The 19,190-nt window shown below is 37.5% G+C and overlaps 1 protein-coding gene across 1 annotated transcript; it reads right to left on the bottom strand.

Annotated features, from left to right (window-relative positions):
* Positions 1-921: 921 nt before the first annotated feature.
* On the bottom strand, positions 922-19,189 carry SGPP1 (sphingosine-1-phosphate phosphatase 1; the record flags this gene model as incomplete). Its single annotated transcript, XM_035900391.1, has 4 exons — positions 922-5,321; positions 7,300-7,389; positions 11,151-11,161; positions 18,814-19,189. Coding segments are annotated over 4 exons (1,029 nt in total), but the record flags the coding sequence as incomplete, so codon positions are not given.
* Between the last annotated feature and the right edge of the window lies 1 nt (position 19,190).

The raw sequence follows: 19,190 nt of genomic DNA, 5'->3' as shown, positions 1-19,190 counted from the left end.
AGCTTTGTTTGCCTTTGTTTCAAGAAGTATTATAGGAAGAAAATTAGATTGTTGACCCAACTAATCTATCAATTTGACAAATATGGTATTTACAGTACATTTTAAAATAGGATTATGTATTTTTGCTGAAACAAAAAGGACACTTAAGCTTTCCACTGGGATAAAGTTCTGGCATGAAGTCACTCAGTGAGACTTCCTCCCACAAAAAAGTCAAAGTCTCCTCAAAGTCATTTGTAGAATATAGAAATAAATTGTATCACCTAGAAGCATTCCACATTAGTCAAAAAAACCACCCAAGAATCAGTTACAGTAAGTTGAGTCACGATACCCCAAGAAATCAATTCTCCTGCCATCATTTAATCTACTGACATTGTTCTGGGATCTCACCATTCAGCACAATTATGGTACAGAGGGGAAGCATCGATTAGGTGTTGCAAATGCACAGCCAGTTCCAGCTCCTAAGAAGCAGCTTCCAAGTTAAGCCCTTTAAAAGTCTTGTAAAAACCGGGCTAAGTATGATTTTAAAGAGAACAATCTCCCAGACCTCTAAAGCAAGGACATGACATTTACACCTTTGAAGGTAAGTCACTTCACACACGCCAATGCCTGTACGCGTGTCAGAGCATGGACGAGACCTGCAGGGTTCATTCTCAACATCACATGGAAGAAAGTAGGTGCAGAACTCCCAGTAAAGTTAACAAGAGTTGGACAGCAATGCCCCTTCATACCACTGAATTATTAAATCTTATGTATTGTGTGTGGAAAAAAAAAAAATCTCAATTTTGTTTTGAGAAAGCAAATACTGAAATAGAAACAACTTTTAGCACAACAGATGTATTTACTTACAGCATGCAAGGTTTGTTTTTATGTATCTGAGCAGCTAACAGCCACTAACAGCCCTTAAGTATTTACAAGTTCAAAATTACAATCTTCACATAAGTAGCAATTGCTTACAAAAAGTTCAGGACACTCCCTGGGAAATAAGCAAGAAATGGAGTAAAAAATACTGAAAGCAGTAATAAAAAACAGTGGCAAAGGAAAGGAAAACATAATAGCTTTTTAAATCCAGACAATTCAACACTGTTCTGGTAAAAAAAAAAAAAAAGCCACATACCACATTTAGAGATGCCATTTTAAAAGAAATGCATCTTTCTGTTTTTTTCAGGAGAAAAGCTGTACATAAGCTTAAAAAAAATTCCAAGTAAATAAGCAAAACACAACTCCCTCTGGTTTTCCAATTTACCTTAAAATAGCTTCTCCACCTCGCCTTCCCCCCCCCCCAATTTGCAAGGTAAATGGTAAGGCAAATGTGATCAGGGTCTGAAGAGGGTCACAGGTGATCACACAGGAGAAAGACGCTTCAACCCCAGTTCATGGTATGGGAAACCAAAGTAATAGCTTTTTTATAAACATGAAATTTTTTTCAAAATAATAGATTCTAACCCTTAGCCAAGATGCAACGCATACGTTCGTTCTGATTGAGGGCCAGGTCAGAAAAAAATCCTGCACCTATGTTTAAGGAAATCTAAGTCGAATTCAAGTTTTTTCAGCCTTGTGGAAAAAAAATTTGTGCCAAATTACACTCTGCGTGACTGTTAGTTTCAGGATTTACTTCATACAGTAATCAAACAAGACAAATTTAACTCATGGCTTTTTGTAGTTAATGCGTATTTGTGTCTGCTTCTGTAAAGTAGTAGTATTTATCTCTTCAGGACAATACAACCTGGAACTGAGGAAATTCACTAGCAGTGACATATGAGTATGTTTTTGCACCACTTCATGAAGGTTTTGTATTGTCCTTCTGAAAAGACATTTAACTACCTTTTAAAGCTATGCTACGTTTATTTATAAATAATTTGGTACCAGCTGATGCTCATACTAGAAACATTTCTCATGTTCAGCTCTAGGAATAGCTTAGGGCAAAGAAAGTGCTCCAGTTTTACCTGCTGTTTTCTTATGCCTGATTTGAAGGAATCTTAACGTATTATTAAACAAAAATATACTAAAATACAAATATTTAAGTTGGGTTTTTAAATTTTTGCATTTCTGTGATTCTTTATTCTATAACAGTATTCATATTGCATGACATTTTGTGCTAAACCGGCCTCTTGAGCCTAGCTCCTTATAAAACATGAAAATAGAACAGTAAAACTTTTTTCTTGTAAACTTCAGTAAATTAGTTGCAGTCAGAGATGGGGTTGTAAAGGTGCTGTATAAACATTCTGATACATATTTCCTGTGTTCTAGACTACGTGGTACATGGAACAAGTTACCCAATGTAATGTATAAAAATATAAAATATATATTTATGAGTAACATTAGAATAAGCTACAGTGTACTTTTCCTTAGCCTGTTGAAAGCCCTACCTGCATATGTTTTTTTTCACCCATTCTAGATCTTCCACGGTAGTCTGTATTTTCCATTAAGAGTGCAACAGAGCAAGCGCAGCTAGAAAAGACAGCTTTAAGAACACTCTTAGGCTGTAAACTTGGAAGTTCATAGAAGACAAACACGTACCTTAAAAAATAGTTTTGCCCACTTGTCTATTCTGTGCTAAATTTAAGCATTTTTTTTGCTATAAACTGTATATAACTAGAATGTTTAAGGAGAATATGCCTTAAATTTCAGAGAAAGTTATCCTATTATTTTCACAAGTCCTCAGATTAATTGAATATAATTGTAACTACACCGCTTGCTCAGGGCTTTAAGCGTAAGGCATTTTGTGTACATTCCCCCCAGCTATTTATTTAATGACTATTTTATTGTGCAAAGCCAAACCAGTGGAAATCCCTCCCTCAAAACCTTGGACACCCATTTACCTTTTACTGCACATTCAGCATGAAACTGCAAAGGAGGAACAGATAGAAAAATGCAATCCAGAAATATGCATTGAAACAAGCTAACCATGTTCTACTAGGTAAGGTCTTTTCAATGATAGAAGTTGTTTAACACTATCAGTTCTGTATACATCATTTTGAATACATTCATAGCCATGCATTCTGAATGCACCGAAGAAACATCAGACAAGTTAGCTTTTCACATCACCTAATGCCAGCGTACCGTAACTTTGACTGCTTTGAGGAAAGAGATATGAAGTTAAGTTTGTTAACTTACATATTAACAGTTTGGAGATATGAGCTCCAGTACAAAAAAACTTCCCATTCCAAATATTGTTTACAAAAAATGTAAGCTTTGTATTCTACCTAATGACTATACTTCCCAACCAAATTATGTTTTTCCTGAAAAAAGATGTACAATATAAAACTAAGTAATTCATGTCTGGCCAGACAGTAAGACAGCTCTTGCTGCAATATGGCAGTTCCTGACACGGGAAGAACAGATTAGGCAACACATTAACACAGACAAAATTAAATACAAGAGAGGCACGTGAAATTACAGCTGAAGGGTCACATTCTACTCATCACTGGAAAAAGGATCGTGAAAAGCTGAAAAGCACATAATAATTCAGTAAAATCTGGATACGCACAAACCATTTATGCATTGACCATACTGTCCTGACTGCTCACAGTCTGCCTATCAGAAAGATTAAAAATTTAATTTGAACATTATATTGTCTTATAGCTATCTAAATTGGGTAAAAGTGATTATCACCTTTAAATATAGTACGTTAATGCATAAAAATACATATTTTTTTTCTAGAATAAGGATTATATTTTCTTAGCAAGTATCTAAAAACAATGGTCCTTCTAAATTAGTTTGGAATAGTGAGATCCATTTCTTTGTAGAATGATGTGTTTTTATTGTTTCTATGTTTAGATAATTAATTTTGAATACCTGTCCCTTGTATAAACAATCTCCAGAAAAATATATCCTCTTCCAGTAACTTACAATATACATTAAAAATACTTACAAAAGGGATTATTGTCCATTTATAACATCTGGAGCTTAAGGACACAATTTTTGGGTCATTTCATTTATGCAATTTTGATCAGGCTAAACTGAATATTCCGGTTAACTTGAACCATGCCAGCAATGTGAACAATCTAACATTTAAAAATATCTGCCTAATTCTGTAGGATTTTAAATAAAATTAGGCATTTTTTACATCACAGTATATATGGCATTTCTTGATTTAGCAACAGAAAGGCACAGTTATTAAACCATAAAATACAGTACCTGAATCCTATCTACTCTAATGATATCTACCAATGCCAATCCAGACATTTTACTCTTGCAGAGGGGGCTAAAGAAAAAGGCTTCTGTTTGGTTTTTTTTTTAAAAATTCAACCTCATTACAAGTTTGGTCCCTTAGAAACGCCTATTAGCTGGAACATCTTGAAGCAGGACTCCAGGAAAGAAAAGAGGAAAGCAAATTTAGCAGTCTATGGTCCAACAGCTTGAATAAATTACTATGGAACAGCAAACAGATCATGAATGGAGCTTTCTGATTAGTTGTCAGACATACCTGTTAAAATGTCAATGTAGGTAAAGCGTCAGTGACAGGTACAGTACGACAGACATTCCAGATACATTCACGGCATCGCACCCACACACACACAGACTCTGTTACAGCAATGTCTAGACATAGCATTTAGAGAGTTCAGCACTTCTCGTGGACTGATATTTGACTTCTGGCCCCATACCATACACAAAGATGTGCAGTTCTTTAAATGCTTTGCCTGCTATGTATTGCTGTTAAAGTGAAGACCCTGCTAAAGCCAAGCTCACTGGCCTTCCCTTAGCAAACTAGTGCACCTCTTCAAAAAGCAACTAGCTCTGTTCTCCTTATTTAAAGTGACAAAACCGCATCAAGAAAGACCAATAAAATGGAAAAGGCAAGGAACAATAAACATGAGGGAGAACCCAACCGTTCCATACGTAATATAGCGGTAAGGAAGCTCAACTTCCATGCGTTGTCTTGCTTTCCGTACATCATCATGTGGTATGCGAAATATTTTACATGCCAGTGGAATAGTGGCTTTTTTCATTGCTACTTTTGTTAACAACAGAACTATTACTCCAATCAACAACCGCAATATGGCTTTTCCAAACACAGTCACAGTCAGAGAGGAAAGAGATAAAGGTAACACATTAGGAGGAGGATCTAGCTTTAGACCCATTATGTGGTTAACGTGAGAGCCACAGGCTACTCCAGCCCCACAGCCCAGGATCTGAGCTGTGTCTCCTCGCGATGTGCTCCAGGTGTCTAGAGTAAAAGAGAAGATGCCCAGGGCTAAATGGAGACTGATGATAATTAAGGGTGCATATTTGTAAGTTAGGTTGAAGTTATCAATCAGGTCCACAACTGGATGGAAGACGACCAAGATGAGAATAGCATACAGAAATCCAGCAATAACATCCTGTTGAAAGAGAGAAAGATATGGTTTCAGTGTAATAACTTACAAAATAATTAAAGTTACATTCACATGGGGACAAACCTCATTACTCTGCTGCAAAAAGCAACTTGCAGATTCCCATATTTTCTCACCTACTGTACAAGATTAAATCTTTTTTATTAATGAATTGCATTTGATCACCTATTAACAGGAAATCTGCATCATGATCAGATCATGAACGATCATGATCATGCATGAAGCTATCATCAAATGACCCATGATAAATGAAGTTGTAGATCTACCTATCTGCTGGCTACAGTGGTCATTCCAGCCTACAGTCAGCACAAAGCTAGCCCAGCTAAGTAAGTTCTGCCAACTTTGTTTGCTGGAACAGCTCAACACTGGATCTAAGTGCCTGGGTGCCAACACAGCTGATAGGCAGTCGAGAACCACTGCAGCTAGGCATTAGGGCAGCTTCCACTTTCCACTCCAGCTTCAGAATTAACAATACCGCAAGAATGGAGAACTGGTTCCAACTACTAAAGGAGAGGCAGAGGTAACTTCTATGGCTTCATACCCGACCTTCAATTTTATTCTTGTTTTAAAAATGCCTTTCCTTAATTAAAGGTTAGTCTAATTATTTTTATATTGATCATTACATTTCAGTTACCATTGATTATTCACTCAGATGCATAGAATTACCTGCAACTTTAGTCACCCTTAGCTGTTAAGAAGGAATTTGTTGAAAGCTTTTTAGAAATCCAAGTGCTAGAAACCGGATCACCTTCATTCACATGCTTATCAACTTTTCCATATGAGCCAGGAGGTAGGACTTTTGTCAGCAGTATTTATATTGCTCCATCTTCAATGAATCATTTTTATTCACTTCCACTAACTGAACGCTTGATAAAAGCTGTAATACAACTGACTGATATGAAAGTCAGACTTGCTTATTTCAGAAGCAACCACAACAACCTTCTGCCGTATTTGCCACCCTACCCACCCTCATCTTAGGCACCATGGTTGATTTCTATTACAGGTAACACATGGTTAATTGTATTCACTCAAATACTACAGAGAATTCAGAGATGAAACTGCTGAATAACAACTAGGTTCATGATGCATCGCTATTTGTTGCACGACTTTGTTCTAAGACATTACCTGTCAGCTGACATTGTCAGTTGAAATGTCAGTTCATTCCCTCATCCTCCACACAAGTGGTTCTGACCTGGGGAGACTCCTAATCACTAAGGCAAATATGTCAATTCAGCTTTTCTGAGCTGCCCGATCTTCACATGCTTCTTTTATGCTGTGTTCATCTACCAGCTTTACTACTCACTACCAGGCTTAGCATTTTCAGTCTAAAACTAAAGTCTTAGCTTTTCTCCTTCTAGCAAGTGATTCTCAAAAACCTCCTTAGCCATCCCTATTAGTGGTCTTACATTCTGATTACCATTTTGTAGTGTTCCTGTTTTCCCATTTTACACTACATGCATTTGTGTTTCAGTTTGATTTTTTTTGGAATCCATTTTAATAAATCAGCCTGTTTTTCAAAGATGACAACTTTGTTTTTTGGTTCTTTAGAAACCTTGGTAAGTGAAGCCCTAGCATTTAGCATGGCACTCTGAAACGCACATGCTTTGAGTAGCTGACATGGAACCCAAGTGGACATTAACAGCCACATTCTCATCCTGCAAAATTATTTCTACTCTACAGAGGAAAAGTTAGCCTACTCTTTAGTACAGTCATCAATTTCTGCACTAAAACATGAGCTAACTCTCAACTGTGGACTGAGTTAATGAAAGAAGAATATTGGATTGACATCTACTTTTAGCTATTGTAGCAATTTCTCTGCTACAGAAGTGTAAAGTATTCTGTTCCTATATTGTAGGACCATCTAAAAAAGTCTATATACAATTACCGCACTGTAAAAACTTAAGTGTGATGGAAGTTTATGAAATCAGAACATTATAATAAAAGTTCAGTAGGATTATTTTCTTACCAAAATTGAATGCATTCCCATATAAATTCGACTACAGCAAACCAAAGAACACCAGCAGAATGCAAGGATCAGTCCAAAGATAAGGGGATACTGGTAGGGAAAAAATGGAAAAATTGTATTAGAATTTGGAATAAATAAGTTAAAAAGATCACTCTATAAGAATTCTATAATTAATTCCAATTAATGCAGCTTATGCTTACCCTTTTCCTTGCTCTAGTCTACCCAACCCTATTAGACCACGTCAAGTAAGTCCCCTTTTCAGAAAGTCGAAACATTATTAAGTCAAACTTATTCAACTTTTTCCTTGTCCTCTTCCTTTGCTTTCAAGATATATGAATTTCAGGGCATTGGTCATATCTTTTCAGACAAAGTAGTAAGAAGTTAATAGATCTTTGTAACAGTTAGTCTTGCCATGCTATGGTATCCTAAATTAGCAATATGGGCAGAGACAAGCCTTGTGTTATAAACTGTGGAACAGTTTTACACTGAGTGAAGCAGCTATGTAATACACCAGTATTGTTAACAATTATCCAGGTGGAATCTGGTAGCTTCACCTTTCCCCTGAAAAGGAAGATCTCATAATAATTTACAGATAAATTCAATTGCCTACACACTGTTTTAGAGTTTCTGCAATCCTTGACTCAACTCTGAGCATCAGTAGCAAACTCCTAGAATAGCAATCTTTTTTGTTCTCTACAAACCCGTATAAATTTCCTACTACAACTCATGTTTAAACAAAAAAAACATTAAGTAATTATTTCCATCTTCTGGTAGAAGAATTTTTTATTAAGAAGGACTGTTTACTAGGAACAAAATACTTTGTTTTAGTAAGCATATATCAGCACATGTAGAATTTTAACTTTTTTAGGTTTTGAATTAAAGTATGCTAATTCATATCTTGCAGCACGGTAAGAAATACTTTCCTCACTACCATATTGCAAAATGCTGTACAAGACAGGATACAGCTTCCTTTTTTTAGTATTAAAAATAATTATTAGTTCTACAAAAGAAGCAGTCACAAGACAAAATGGCATGTTTCCAAAACTGCTTCGTTTCCTTCATGAAAGCAATGATAAACATTTTCAATATAAACAGGCAGTCTACATGTACTCCAATCTCAGAATAAAAACTAAGGATTACAGGCACCTGAAGGGTAGAATATCCAACAAATAAATAAAGTATCTTTAATCTTATTGGAGAAAGTTGTATGCCTTCTGTGAACGCCACTTAACAGACCGGCAAGCTTCTAAATCAGTCTTTCAATGAAAGGTTTAAGAAAAAATTATCAGTATTCTGCATTATTCCAATACTCTCTGAATTCTTTCTCCAGGACCATGTTAACATGAAAAACCTAAAAAAAAAATAATTCTCAAACTAATAGAAAACTGGGAAGCTTACATTTCACATAAGAAACAGATTTCTCATTACTATCAATTCCAAGTGCCCAGCTCATAGTTGTGTTACATCTAGTAACACATCCAATTCCTGCAGCATTTGTCTTTTTGTTTCTACTACATTCATCTACAAACTGTACCTAAGCAAAATTATGTACTTAGTGATTCATTTCTAACTGAAATGATGAAGGAACAAATTCAGTTTCCTCCCTTTCAGAATTATGCTAATAGTGGGCAATATACCAGTAACTAGGTCGTACTCAAGACACGACTGCAGAGTTATCAGCTGCTGACACTGTTAATAGCAGCCACAAAAGCAATCCTTGCACCCAGTGTTGCACCACCAGAGCACATTACAAGGGTAGCCCCATCACTCATCCCCACTATGCCTCCACCATCATTTCCATGGATCTCAGTGTAGATGTAATGCTGCCTGCACCAGGAAGACACTCAGGCCACAGTGTCTCCCTGCCTGCTGCAGCTCCACTTTTCCCCCAGAGGACTACCAAAGCAGAAATACATAGGAATAGGTGTACCCTATATCCTCTGAAGTAAAAAGGAGCTTCTAGCACCTCTTTACATGCTCCACAAGATGAAAGCCTGGGAAGACAAGACTTCTTGTTTGCCAGAGACTAGCAATGAGAACCCCTTGACCAGAATATGTAATAGCATCACAATTACTTGGTGGGAGAACGAGCTTGCATGTGTTCATGCATGTGTCAAACGTTTCAAACAATTTTACCCATCACTTCACACTGTCTGTCCTTTCTTGTTTCCTGGAACACATCTTTTGTGCTTTCAGGGTCCTGTCAGGGGTAAGGTTTTTTTTTTTTTTCTATTAAAGACTTTTCCTGTGTTTCTGAAACGCCTGATGGAAACAGAAGCTGGAGCTTTAGCAGGAAGACCAATGAAGTGCCAGGCTCAGCAGGCTATAGCAGCTAATGATACTGTGGGTAAGAAGTTGGGATTGTGGGGGAGATGTGCTAAACAGCAAGACCCTAAGAATAAGGAGTATGAAGGAGAATATGTATGTGAGAAATCTGGTTTTAAGAGTCCTGGGCAGGTCATCATAAACTGCAGGGAGAATAGGAGAAATTCTGGAAATGAAAATAAATGCTTGCTCTTAGTTAGGAACTCTCAAGGGAGGGGTGTTTGGGGAAGAAAGAAACTGTGTCACAAACTCCAGCTTTCCTGTAAACATTGATTACGAGACACTGGTTGCCCAGTAGTGCTTACACTAGTCAAGGACTTTTCACCTTCTCATGCTCTGCCAGCAAGAAAAGCTGGGAAGGGGCACAGCCAGGACAGCTGACCCAAATGGATATTCCATACCATATGATGCCATGCTCAGTATATAAACTGGGGGAAGTTCCTTTCCTTTTCTATCCTATTAAATTGTCTTTATCTCAACCCATGAGTTTTACTTCTCCCAGCCCCCCTCCCCCTTTTTTCCAATTCTTTTCCCACTGAGGAGGGGGGCAGTGAGTGCACATCTGTGTGGTGTTCAGCTGCCTGCCGGGTTAAACCAAACCACCAGTCCACTATAAAAAAGCAGGAGATTGAAACAATTATTCTATTTGCCTCCGGAAAAATATTCCACAACACAACAGTTAAGTCAATTTTTGTGATTAGTTCCCACACAAAGCATTCTCCTCTGTGCTCCCAACTGTTACATACCTCCACACTTGGACAACTGTTGGTTTATCTAAACTGACAGTTTTACTGACTGATAAGGAAACTTCAAACATAGACATCTTTGTGTCTAAGTTACAGGAATAAATTTGGACCTAAAGAAGGTTTTAACCTTCATCTGTCCTGGTTTCTTCCAATGTTATATCCATACCTCCCCGCATTGCCCATATGAGATGAGATTTTCTTCCCACCACCCCAGAACCCACCTGCAGAGCACCATAAAGCCCTGTGTACCCTTTGGGGATCCATATTTCACTGGCCTCTGTAGACAGTAGTAGAAATCAAGCAGAACAACCCCCCAGCTTCAACACAAATAACACGCAATACCCTGCCTCCTCCTTGGCCTGTTTTCACACATACCTTTTAAAAAGAGCCACTGGGTTCAAGAGTTCCTAGAACACCAAACTGGTAGTACCTGCTTAAAATCTGCCTTGAGGTGATAAGGCAACCACGTATTTTGTCCTCACATGTAGGGATAAGTTTACAAGGTGACTAAAGGAGAACATTAACACTCCCACACACCTTGTAGCTCAGCAAGAAGACTGCTCAGCAGCATGCCAAGTCCTAACACCAACAAGGGACATCACCTTGATGCTTATAAAAGAAGATGATGCTATAAATTTACTTCCAAATTATTGTCTGAAAATAACACAATATTGATGTACTAGCAAGCATTTTCTAAATGTTGTTTCATCTAGAAAATGACTGCCTGTATGTATTTTGCATATATACATTGGTTGTACCATTGTCACAAGTATCAGTAACCTCCCACCGCCTGGGCATATGAAATCCCCCCCTTCCCCCCCCCCACCCCAAATACCAAAATGTCTTCTACTTCTATAGTGCCTTAAGACTATTAACATTTGTTATCATCCCTGCTTTACAATAAATAGTGGATTTCACAAAGCTTCTCTCCCAATCACAAATGAATCTTCAACAAAAAAACCTAAACAGTCTTCACTGTTTTCTACTTAAAATAGGCACATCTTATGAAAGATTAGATTATATTGAAGTTTTCACATTAATCTCAAGTGTTCATGGAAGAAAGCCATAACCCCGCATTTTTTGGATGTTTGCTTGGGTCTCTTATTTTGGAAAATACTGCATTCACAAATTCAAAAATTAGCAGTTCTCAATTACCTTTGAGTTATAAACTTTTAGATCTTTTCCTTATAGTTCTATATGGACACACTGACAGTCTCTACTTAAATGAAAGATATTAAAGCAAGACTCCTTAGTCCCAGACTAAAGTCCCATGGTTCCTCACATGCCAAATCACACCTATAGAGGCACAAAGGAAAAAAGATCACAAGTTCACTTCTCAGTTCATTGCTATTCTTACTCATTCAGGCTTCAGAAGGCGAACTGGCATCATATCTCCTTTCAGATGAGGGTCTGAAAGATTGTCAAAGATCACACAGCTGGCAGACATATAGATAAAAAACAGGTTTCGTTCTCTCAGCTTGTTCCTCCTGATAACAGAATTGGCGTATCTTCATTCTTGACCATACTCTGAGTCACTTCAGAGTCAGATATCCAGGATCAGCCCATTTTAGAGACAAACATCTCAAACCCTGCCTCCATGCCCTCAATTAAGACCATCCTATGTACATCCTCAAAAACTCATTATGCCTCCCATAGCTACCATGCCATCTTAACAACAAGTATGGGGAGTATTTACTGAACTGCATACTGCTTTCTTTTTTCTAAATTAAAAAAAACCCAACAACTTGCAATGTGAAAATCATACCCTTATGCAAACATAAGACACTTCCATAGTACTCAATCTGAACTTCAAAACCACATATTGACTGAAAATCAACATTAACCTGGCCTTTGTTCTCCTTGAGGAGAGTACCCCACATTCCATATTAGATCAAATCACTGATATCCAGCTTGCACAAATATTTTTCCAAAGGCCAGAATAAAACTTTGACAATATGCATAAGCATGTAGTACAAATACAATATTAGAAGGTGAGGTGGAGGCAGATGGAATTGACAGCAAGGCAGAGACTGGAAATAGAGACAAAGGCAACATATAGATTAAAAAGATACCTTTGTTGACATTTTGGCTTTTAAATGTTGATGAATGTTTCTTTGAAGACATCATATCCATTAAGAAAAGTGTCCCAGTCTTGATGTATGTGACTAAGGGACAGATCACCAAGCATGTTATTTAAAAAAAAAAAAAAAAAAAAAAAAGAGAGGATAAAAAAGGTTAATTGATTTCTTCAATTCACATATTAAGTTAAAGAAAAAGCTAGGAATAAAGCTGATTGAGTAGACTACTCATCTTCTCTCAGGCCTCAATTTTGTTCCCATATCCAGAATCTTGCTTTAATCAATTAAATTGAATTAAATTGGTCCTATTTGGAAAATAGCAGTGAAACTACTCCCAGTAAGTCTTTGAGAATTTTATGCCCTACACATTTTTTTATGGAAAATTCCTACTTTATTTGATTACATCCTCCAAAACGCGCTTACAAGCTTTGACCAGATCACATAGAAAACGTTTCCCTCAGTGCCTATCCTCCTCCCTCTCCTTAATCTGACTTTTTGCCAAGAGTCTTAATAACATAACCATTGTTTAAAAATGCTTGTAAGGAAACAATCTGTCCTAAATGCTTTGACCTAGGTCAGAAAATGCCTTCTTTCATAATGGAACATTCTTAAAACACACTCTAGATAGTAATTTCTTTCCTTTTTTAAAGCACATTCTACACCAGAGAAATTTCTAGCATCCACAAAGGGTTCCAAACTGATTTTCTAATATTTTCAGTGTTCTCCAGTATTATTCAATGGGGTTTTTTTTAATCATGTAACAACTCAGAAGTTCGGCTTGAGTTTGAGACAATTATTTTGGGCCAGAGTTCACTGAAAGAATCGAAGAAGCACTTGCAGCATCATGCTTTTAATAAAGTATTTGGGCTATGTATTGGCAATAGTCATACGAAAAGCTACAGTCATTCCTGTAAACATTGATTATGAGACACTGCTTGGCCAGATGAGTACAAAAAGCACAGCACATGAATCGTTTTCTGGAGGGAGCAGAAGGGAAGAGACAATGCTTAAAAAGGAAAGATCACTTACGAGTCATTTTAGGAAAAATAAACAGACAAAAACCTGTCTTTTCAATAAGAGGCCAAGTGGTAAACAACACTGGTTAAGCAACCTTTATCACTTATTTCCTTCTGTCTTCCACTGACCAACCTTAACATCAAAAAGCATTTGAGAGTTACAAGAACCCCTTCTTTAAATGCCAAGATAAAGATTTCAATGCCAGCCATCCAAGGAGTTAAAAGGTTTAATCTTCTGCTACACATCATCTGAAAAGAAATTAAAGAGTTACAACAGGAATCAGAGCCTGTTACTTCTTTTCCTTGCAGTCATTACAAAAAAAAAAAAAAAGAAATCCCTCCCTGAACACACCCAGCAAGAATCTCCTATAGCTTGCTCTGCTTATGCCCCCAAGACCTAAAAAATGTTTTTTTCGGCAAACTGAAGTTTTTTCAGGTTTAATCAACACACCCTATTTGAAAGTATGAGGAGTGCTTTACATGTGTACAGTCCACTCAGAAAAAAAATTCCTTGAGAAGTAAAGTATTTCCTTTGAATCCTTTCGTCATCAACAACTCTGCATCTAACCTTACAGCATTTAAAGATTTGCTTATGCAAAACTGAAAAATACATTTAACGCCAATCAACATGGTTTCATAGGACAGGCTGCTGCATTCCTCTAGCAGAGATTCCCCAATGGAATTTGCAAGAACTGGCTATGCTCTTTGCAAACTCTTAAGAGCATCTGAATCAAACAGGCCACACAACTTTCTCCAGCTTCCTTTACAAATAAACAACAGGCATTAATGTGGCCCACAAAATAAGACCTTACAACTTGGATACATAAGACAAGGCCAGCATTGTTGACCCTCCAAATTCCCATCTCTCTTTCTCAAGAGCTCTTCATTGTGTGGGCAATTCTGGGTTTTCAGATCATCCCTTCAGCTACGCTTCTCACATCATTGTTTGACTGTTTATTTCAAGAAACACATGTAAGAAAACCAGTTAGACAAGCACGCATCTCTTTGCCTAAGTTTCTTCCCAACATTTTACTATTTCAGCCAAAATCCATTTGCGCTTTCTCGGAGATGAGGCGTCTCTTTCTGAAAGGAGTCTGTACTTGGGCTTATACGCAGACTTTGTATATAAGAGATGGCCTCCTAGCGTAGCTTCCAGTTTTATCATTACATCAGTCCTACTGATAATGCAAGCCCTTCAACAAGGACAGACACTTAAAACTAAAATTTGCCCACTTTATGTAAAATTCTTACTACAGCCGTGTCATGATTAGACTATTCATCCAATCCCAATAGCCAATTATTCCCCATTCCCAGTGGGGATCTGAGGGAAGTTAGCCTTTCGAAATGAAAGAGCAGGCAGACAATTCCAGAAGTAATGTTTAGTAGTGGTCAATCAGAATTACAGAACAACACAGATCTCTCTGAAATCCCAATACACATCCTGTCAAACCCATCTCATTTGATTAGATTAATCAGCTTTGGTTGATAAAAGTAATGATGTGGATGGAAAATTTCTGAAAGGGTGCTTGACATGGTACCACACAACATTCTTACATGATTTGTACTACAGAAAGTCAGGAGAGCACTAAGTAAATTAAAATTGAAAAATACTTTTAGGTGTGTCAATCAAATAAACCATTACAGAATAAATGCACTCTACTGCAGGTTTAGCAGTAGTGCTTATTAAGGTCGCCATTATCATCAGCGTTGTGGAAAGACAGTCACTGGTGATAGGATTTGCATATAAAACATTGGCAGACAAGTACATAAGGAGGAAAATGCTGTCGTATTTAGTGATCTAAGCTGCTTCAGAAAATAAGCCCATTCAAACAACATTAATTATATCAACTTAACGAAGTTCGTTCAATGGCCTACAGTGAGAGTCAGCAGTTCCTGACTCAGCTCATTAATGCAGAGCTCGGGAAGGAGTGCGAACCCATCACTTCCTAGTCCAGACAACTGCATCCCGCAGGAACTCTGGGAGAAAAGCGTATTTTCTGTCTCCCTCACCGATTATTTTTTTTCCCCTCCTCGAAATAAACCAGCAGGACTATGACATATTCAGGTACCATCCTAACTCAAGCACCATTTCTAATAAAATATGCGATGGTATCCATTTGAAATCAGCAGTTCAAAGAAATGAAATAAAAGATTAAAAAAAAAAAAAAAGACTTTTTCCAGTAGTCTCAGCCTGAGGCTTTGGGGATTTTGTAGATAATTAGCAGTTCACACTCTCTCTTCCTCCCCGTTCAGGACACTACATAAGTCAGCCCGGCTCAAACTGTCAATATTCCAAAGAAAACAGGTTTTCCCCAATGTGATAAAGGTATACTTTTTCCTCAATGTCTTTTAACTGTCTGTCCTCTTTCAGAGTATCAGAGCTTCAAAGAAAGAAAGAAAGAAAAAAAAAAACAAACCAACATCTTTAACACTCCTAAATTCTCATGAGTCTTTTGGCATGAGCTTTGTATTTCAAGGTTACTGAAGTATCTTTGAAACAAATGGGTTTCCCTGCTGAGATTTAACAATATTAAATAAATATATAAGGATTACGTAAGTTGAATCAAAAGTTTCAGGCAAGCTCTCATAATACAAGGAGAAATTGAAAAATTACATTCCACAATGGACAGAACAGTTAACTTACGAAAATTATCTTAACATGTAATTTGTTTCTGTCTGAAATTTGGTTGCATTGAATATTCCCTATGTCCAAAGTCTCTGAGAAAATTTGTCACAAATGTCTTTAAAAAACATCACCTCTGAAAATATTTTACTTGAACACTTGCATTTATAAGCAAATATTTTTACTATGCATAGTCAAAAATGCTTTTGAATACAAGTGAAAGGAAAATAATTGTAATAGGATTACTAATACGCATTGAAAACTAGGAAAGCACAAACTTAATTCAACAGGTTAAAAGAAAATCTACTGGAATTAAAAAAAATTGGTTTTAAATGGACAATTTGGGCCATACCTAGGAAAATAAAAGCAGATTTGCTCTTTTCTCTACGTTGTTCAAGGGAAAGACTCAGATTGTCTTTGTTTGATACAAAAGAACTATTACACAATACTAGGAAGTCATAGTCCAATGAAAGCAAACTCCAAATAAGCTATACAGTGAAGTGACTCCTTTCTCACTGGAGTAATCCCTTTTAGAGCAAGAGTGGCTTTCTTTGGTTTATCATAAACTTCAAAGTGACAAACTCAATTAGAGTTACCTGTATTCCAGAATAAAAGTCCCTGCAGATAGTTATAGCTGTATCTGCTTAAATTGACACTCAGTCTTGCTCCACAGTGATTTTTCTGAACAATCCTAAGATGTGGACTCATCACAATCACTTACTGTGTAATGCTTGCTTATACTGAATATATAGAAAGACTGGACCCCGACATTTGCCAACAAGTTTAAATCTATCTGTATCTACTGACAAATATGCATAATGTAATAAAAATCAGATTTATTATAAGGGCCTTTATCATTAATAGCTTTCCAAGAAGTTCCAAGGTCAGTCTTTTTTAACCCCATCTATTTCCAGAAAAGCATGACAAAAAGTTGACATACAGTTTCTACTCCCTTTCAATGCAAGTAAAATATGGAGAACAGCAGAAGCATCAGATGTAAGCTTAACTCACTTTAGAGGTGAATCAAAAGGTATTCGACATGCCATAAGTTAACTTTTGAGTAATATTTGGAAATAATTTACAAATCAGAATGGTGGGGGGTTTAAAATTAACATTTTGAAATGGTAGAAGTCTGTTTCAGAGAGGTCTGTTATTCATACCCATTTCATGGGAAAAAGGAATTAAAATGAAGGCTCAAACACTTTGCTTCCTCATTTCTTAAGCATGGTTCTAAATGAATAATAACAGGCTGAATGCTTATGATTTCTTAATATGCATTCATTATAAACATGTTTAGTCAATTAGCACAGTATTTCACAGACTGCCGTTGCAGGGTTGGCAAACTGAAGATCGAACTTGGTTCTGGCAAAAATACTATTTCACACATTGTCAGTTTGCTGGTTCTATAAAGGCAATCAAGCTGGGTTCTCCTTGGTACACATGACATCAGTCTGTACAAAACTAATCAACTGATACTACTAAATGAGGTTTCCCCACATGCAAAGAAATACAAGTCTAGTTTATTCTTCAACTGACATCAGCCCCACACATCTAACAAGTAATAATGAAATATTCAGATTGCAGTCAGTCATTTAAAAAGAGAAATTTTTGTGACAGAACTCCAAATATTTATTTTAAACACCCACAAAACATGACATTATCTGATGCCTGCACAACTCTAGCAGAGTGCTACTTCACATTTTCCCAGCAAAGAATATGAATCCCTAATAGCTTTCTTCTGGGCACGCTGTATCACCTTGCAAAATTAGATACATAAACTTTGGTTAAAAAGAGGCCAAATACAATCTCTGACCTTCAACTGTTTATTTCCTTTCAGGCACACCATATGCTGAGATAAAGCCACAAAGTGTCACACTGTGACAGCAGACAACGGCAAGATGATGTACATCTCACTTAAAATAGGCAGGTGTTGTAACAAGAATTTGTAAACATTAACAACTTAAGAGTAGACTTATTGCATAACTTCTTGAACATTCCACACAGAGCCCTCAAAACCCTACACTAAACATTTGTTGCCTGGGAAAGCCTTCTCCCTCATTTACTACTGGAACTGGTGCAGTGATTGAGAGAACTGAATACATGTTGTGCTTTCTTCGGAGTTCTTACTGTTGTCCATACTGCTAGCAGCAAGCGCCAAAGCACGTGCCACAGCTTGCGTAAACCAGATGATGAACAGTGTTACTTTAACTTAATCTATTGACCTGAAATGCAATGGGCAGATCCTATCAGTTCCTGCTAATTATTAGCACATTAATAGTTGTAAAACCATCTGAAAGTATATGTACTCCTCAAAACAGAAATAATATTTTCCAGTTTACAGCTAATGAAACTAAAAGACAGCGTTAAAGAAAAGGCTAAAGCTACAAACTGACTCAAGCTACAAAGTGACTCAAAGCAGCTTTAAGAAGGATCAACAAAAAGCCCTTTAGTTCCTGGCTCTCCACCAAATTCCCAGTCAATAAAACCAAACGCCTGTAATAATATCGGATACCTATCCAAACTTTGTGCAAAGCACTCGCCCTACAAGAAATAAGTTGGGGAAAAAAACTCCCAAGAACAAAATACAGATTGTTAAAGCAGGCTTTTACTGTGTACTGAGCTAACCATTCATAAATTCAGCAGAGCTTCCATTCAGAAGACGGAATTATTATAACAGTTCTTGCTACCTGAACACTCGCCTAGATCGTAGAAAAAATAAAGGGGGGCGTAGCTGAGCAGCAGGAGCGCCAGTGGGATGGCGGTGCCCGACATGGCGTGGGTGGAGGGCATGCTGTACTCGGAGTTGTAGAAGACTTCCAGCTTCACCACGGGCGGGGAGGCAGGCCGCGGCCAGCGGATGACATCCTTGGTGCACTGCCCCAGGTACATCACCCACACCCAGATGATGATAAGCCTCCGGCCCAGCCAGGCGTCCAAGTTCCAGATGCAGAAGGGGAAGAAGAGGATGTAGAAGAGCTCGTTGCCCAGCTCCGTGCCCAGGCTGAAGAGGTAGTAGAGGAAGCGGCTGCGGGTGGAGAACTCCTGGCTGCCGTCCTCCTCCGTGAGCGAGTTGCGGCGCGGCCTCCTCCTCCACCGCTGCGGG

The sequence above is a fragment of the Egretta garzetta genome, unplaced genomic scaffold (assembly GCF_000687185.1).
Source record: "Egretta garzetta isolate BGI_Z169 unplaced genomic scaffold, ASM68718v1 scaffold508, whole genome shotgun sequence".
NCBI lineage: Eukaryota > Metazoa > Chordata > Aves > Pelecaniformes > Ardeidae > Egretta > Egretta garzetta.
Note: the sequence above shows the minus strand (reverse complement) of the source record. Positions and strands in the feature narration are given on the sequence as shown.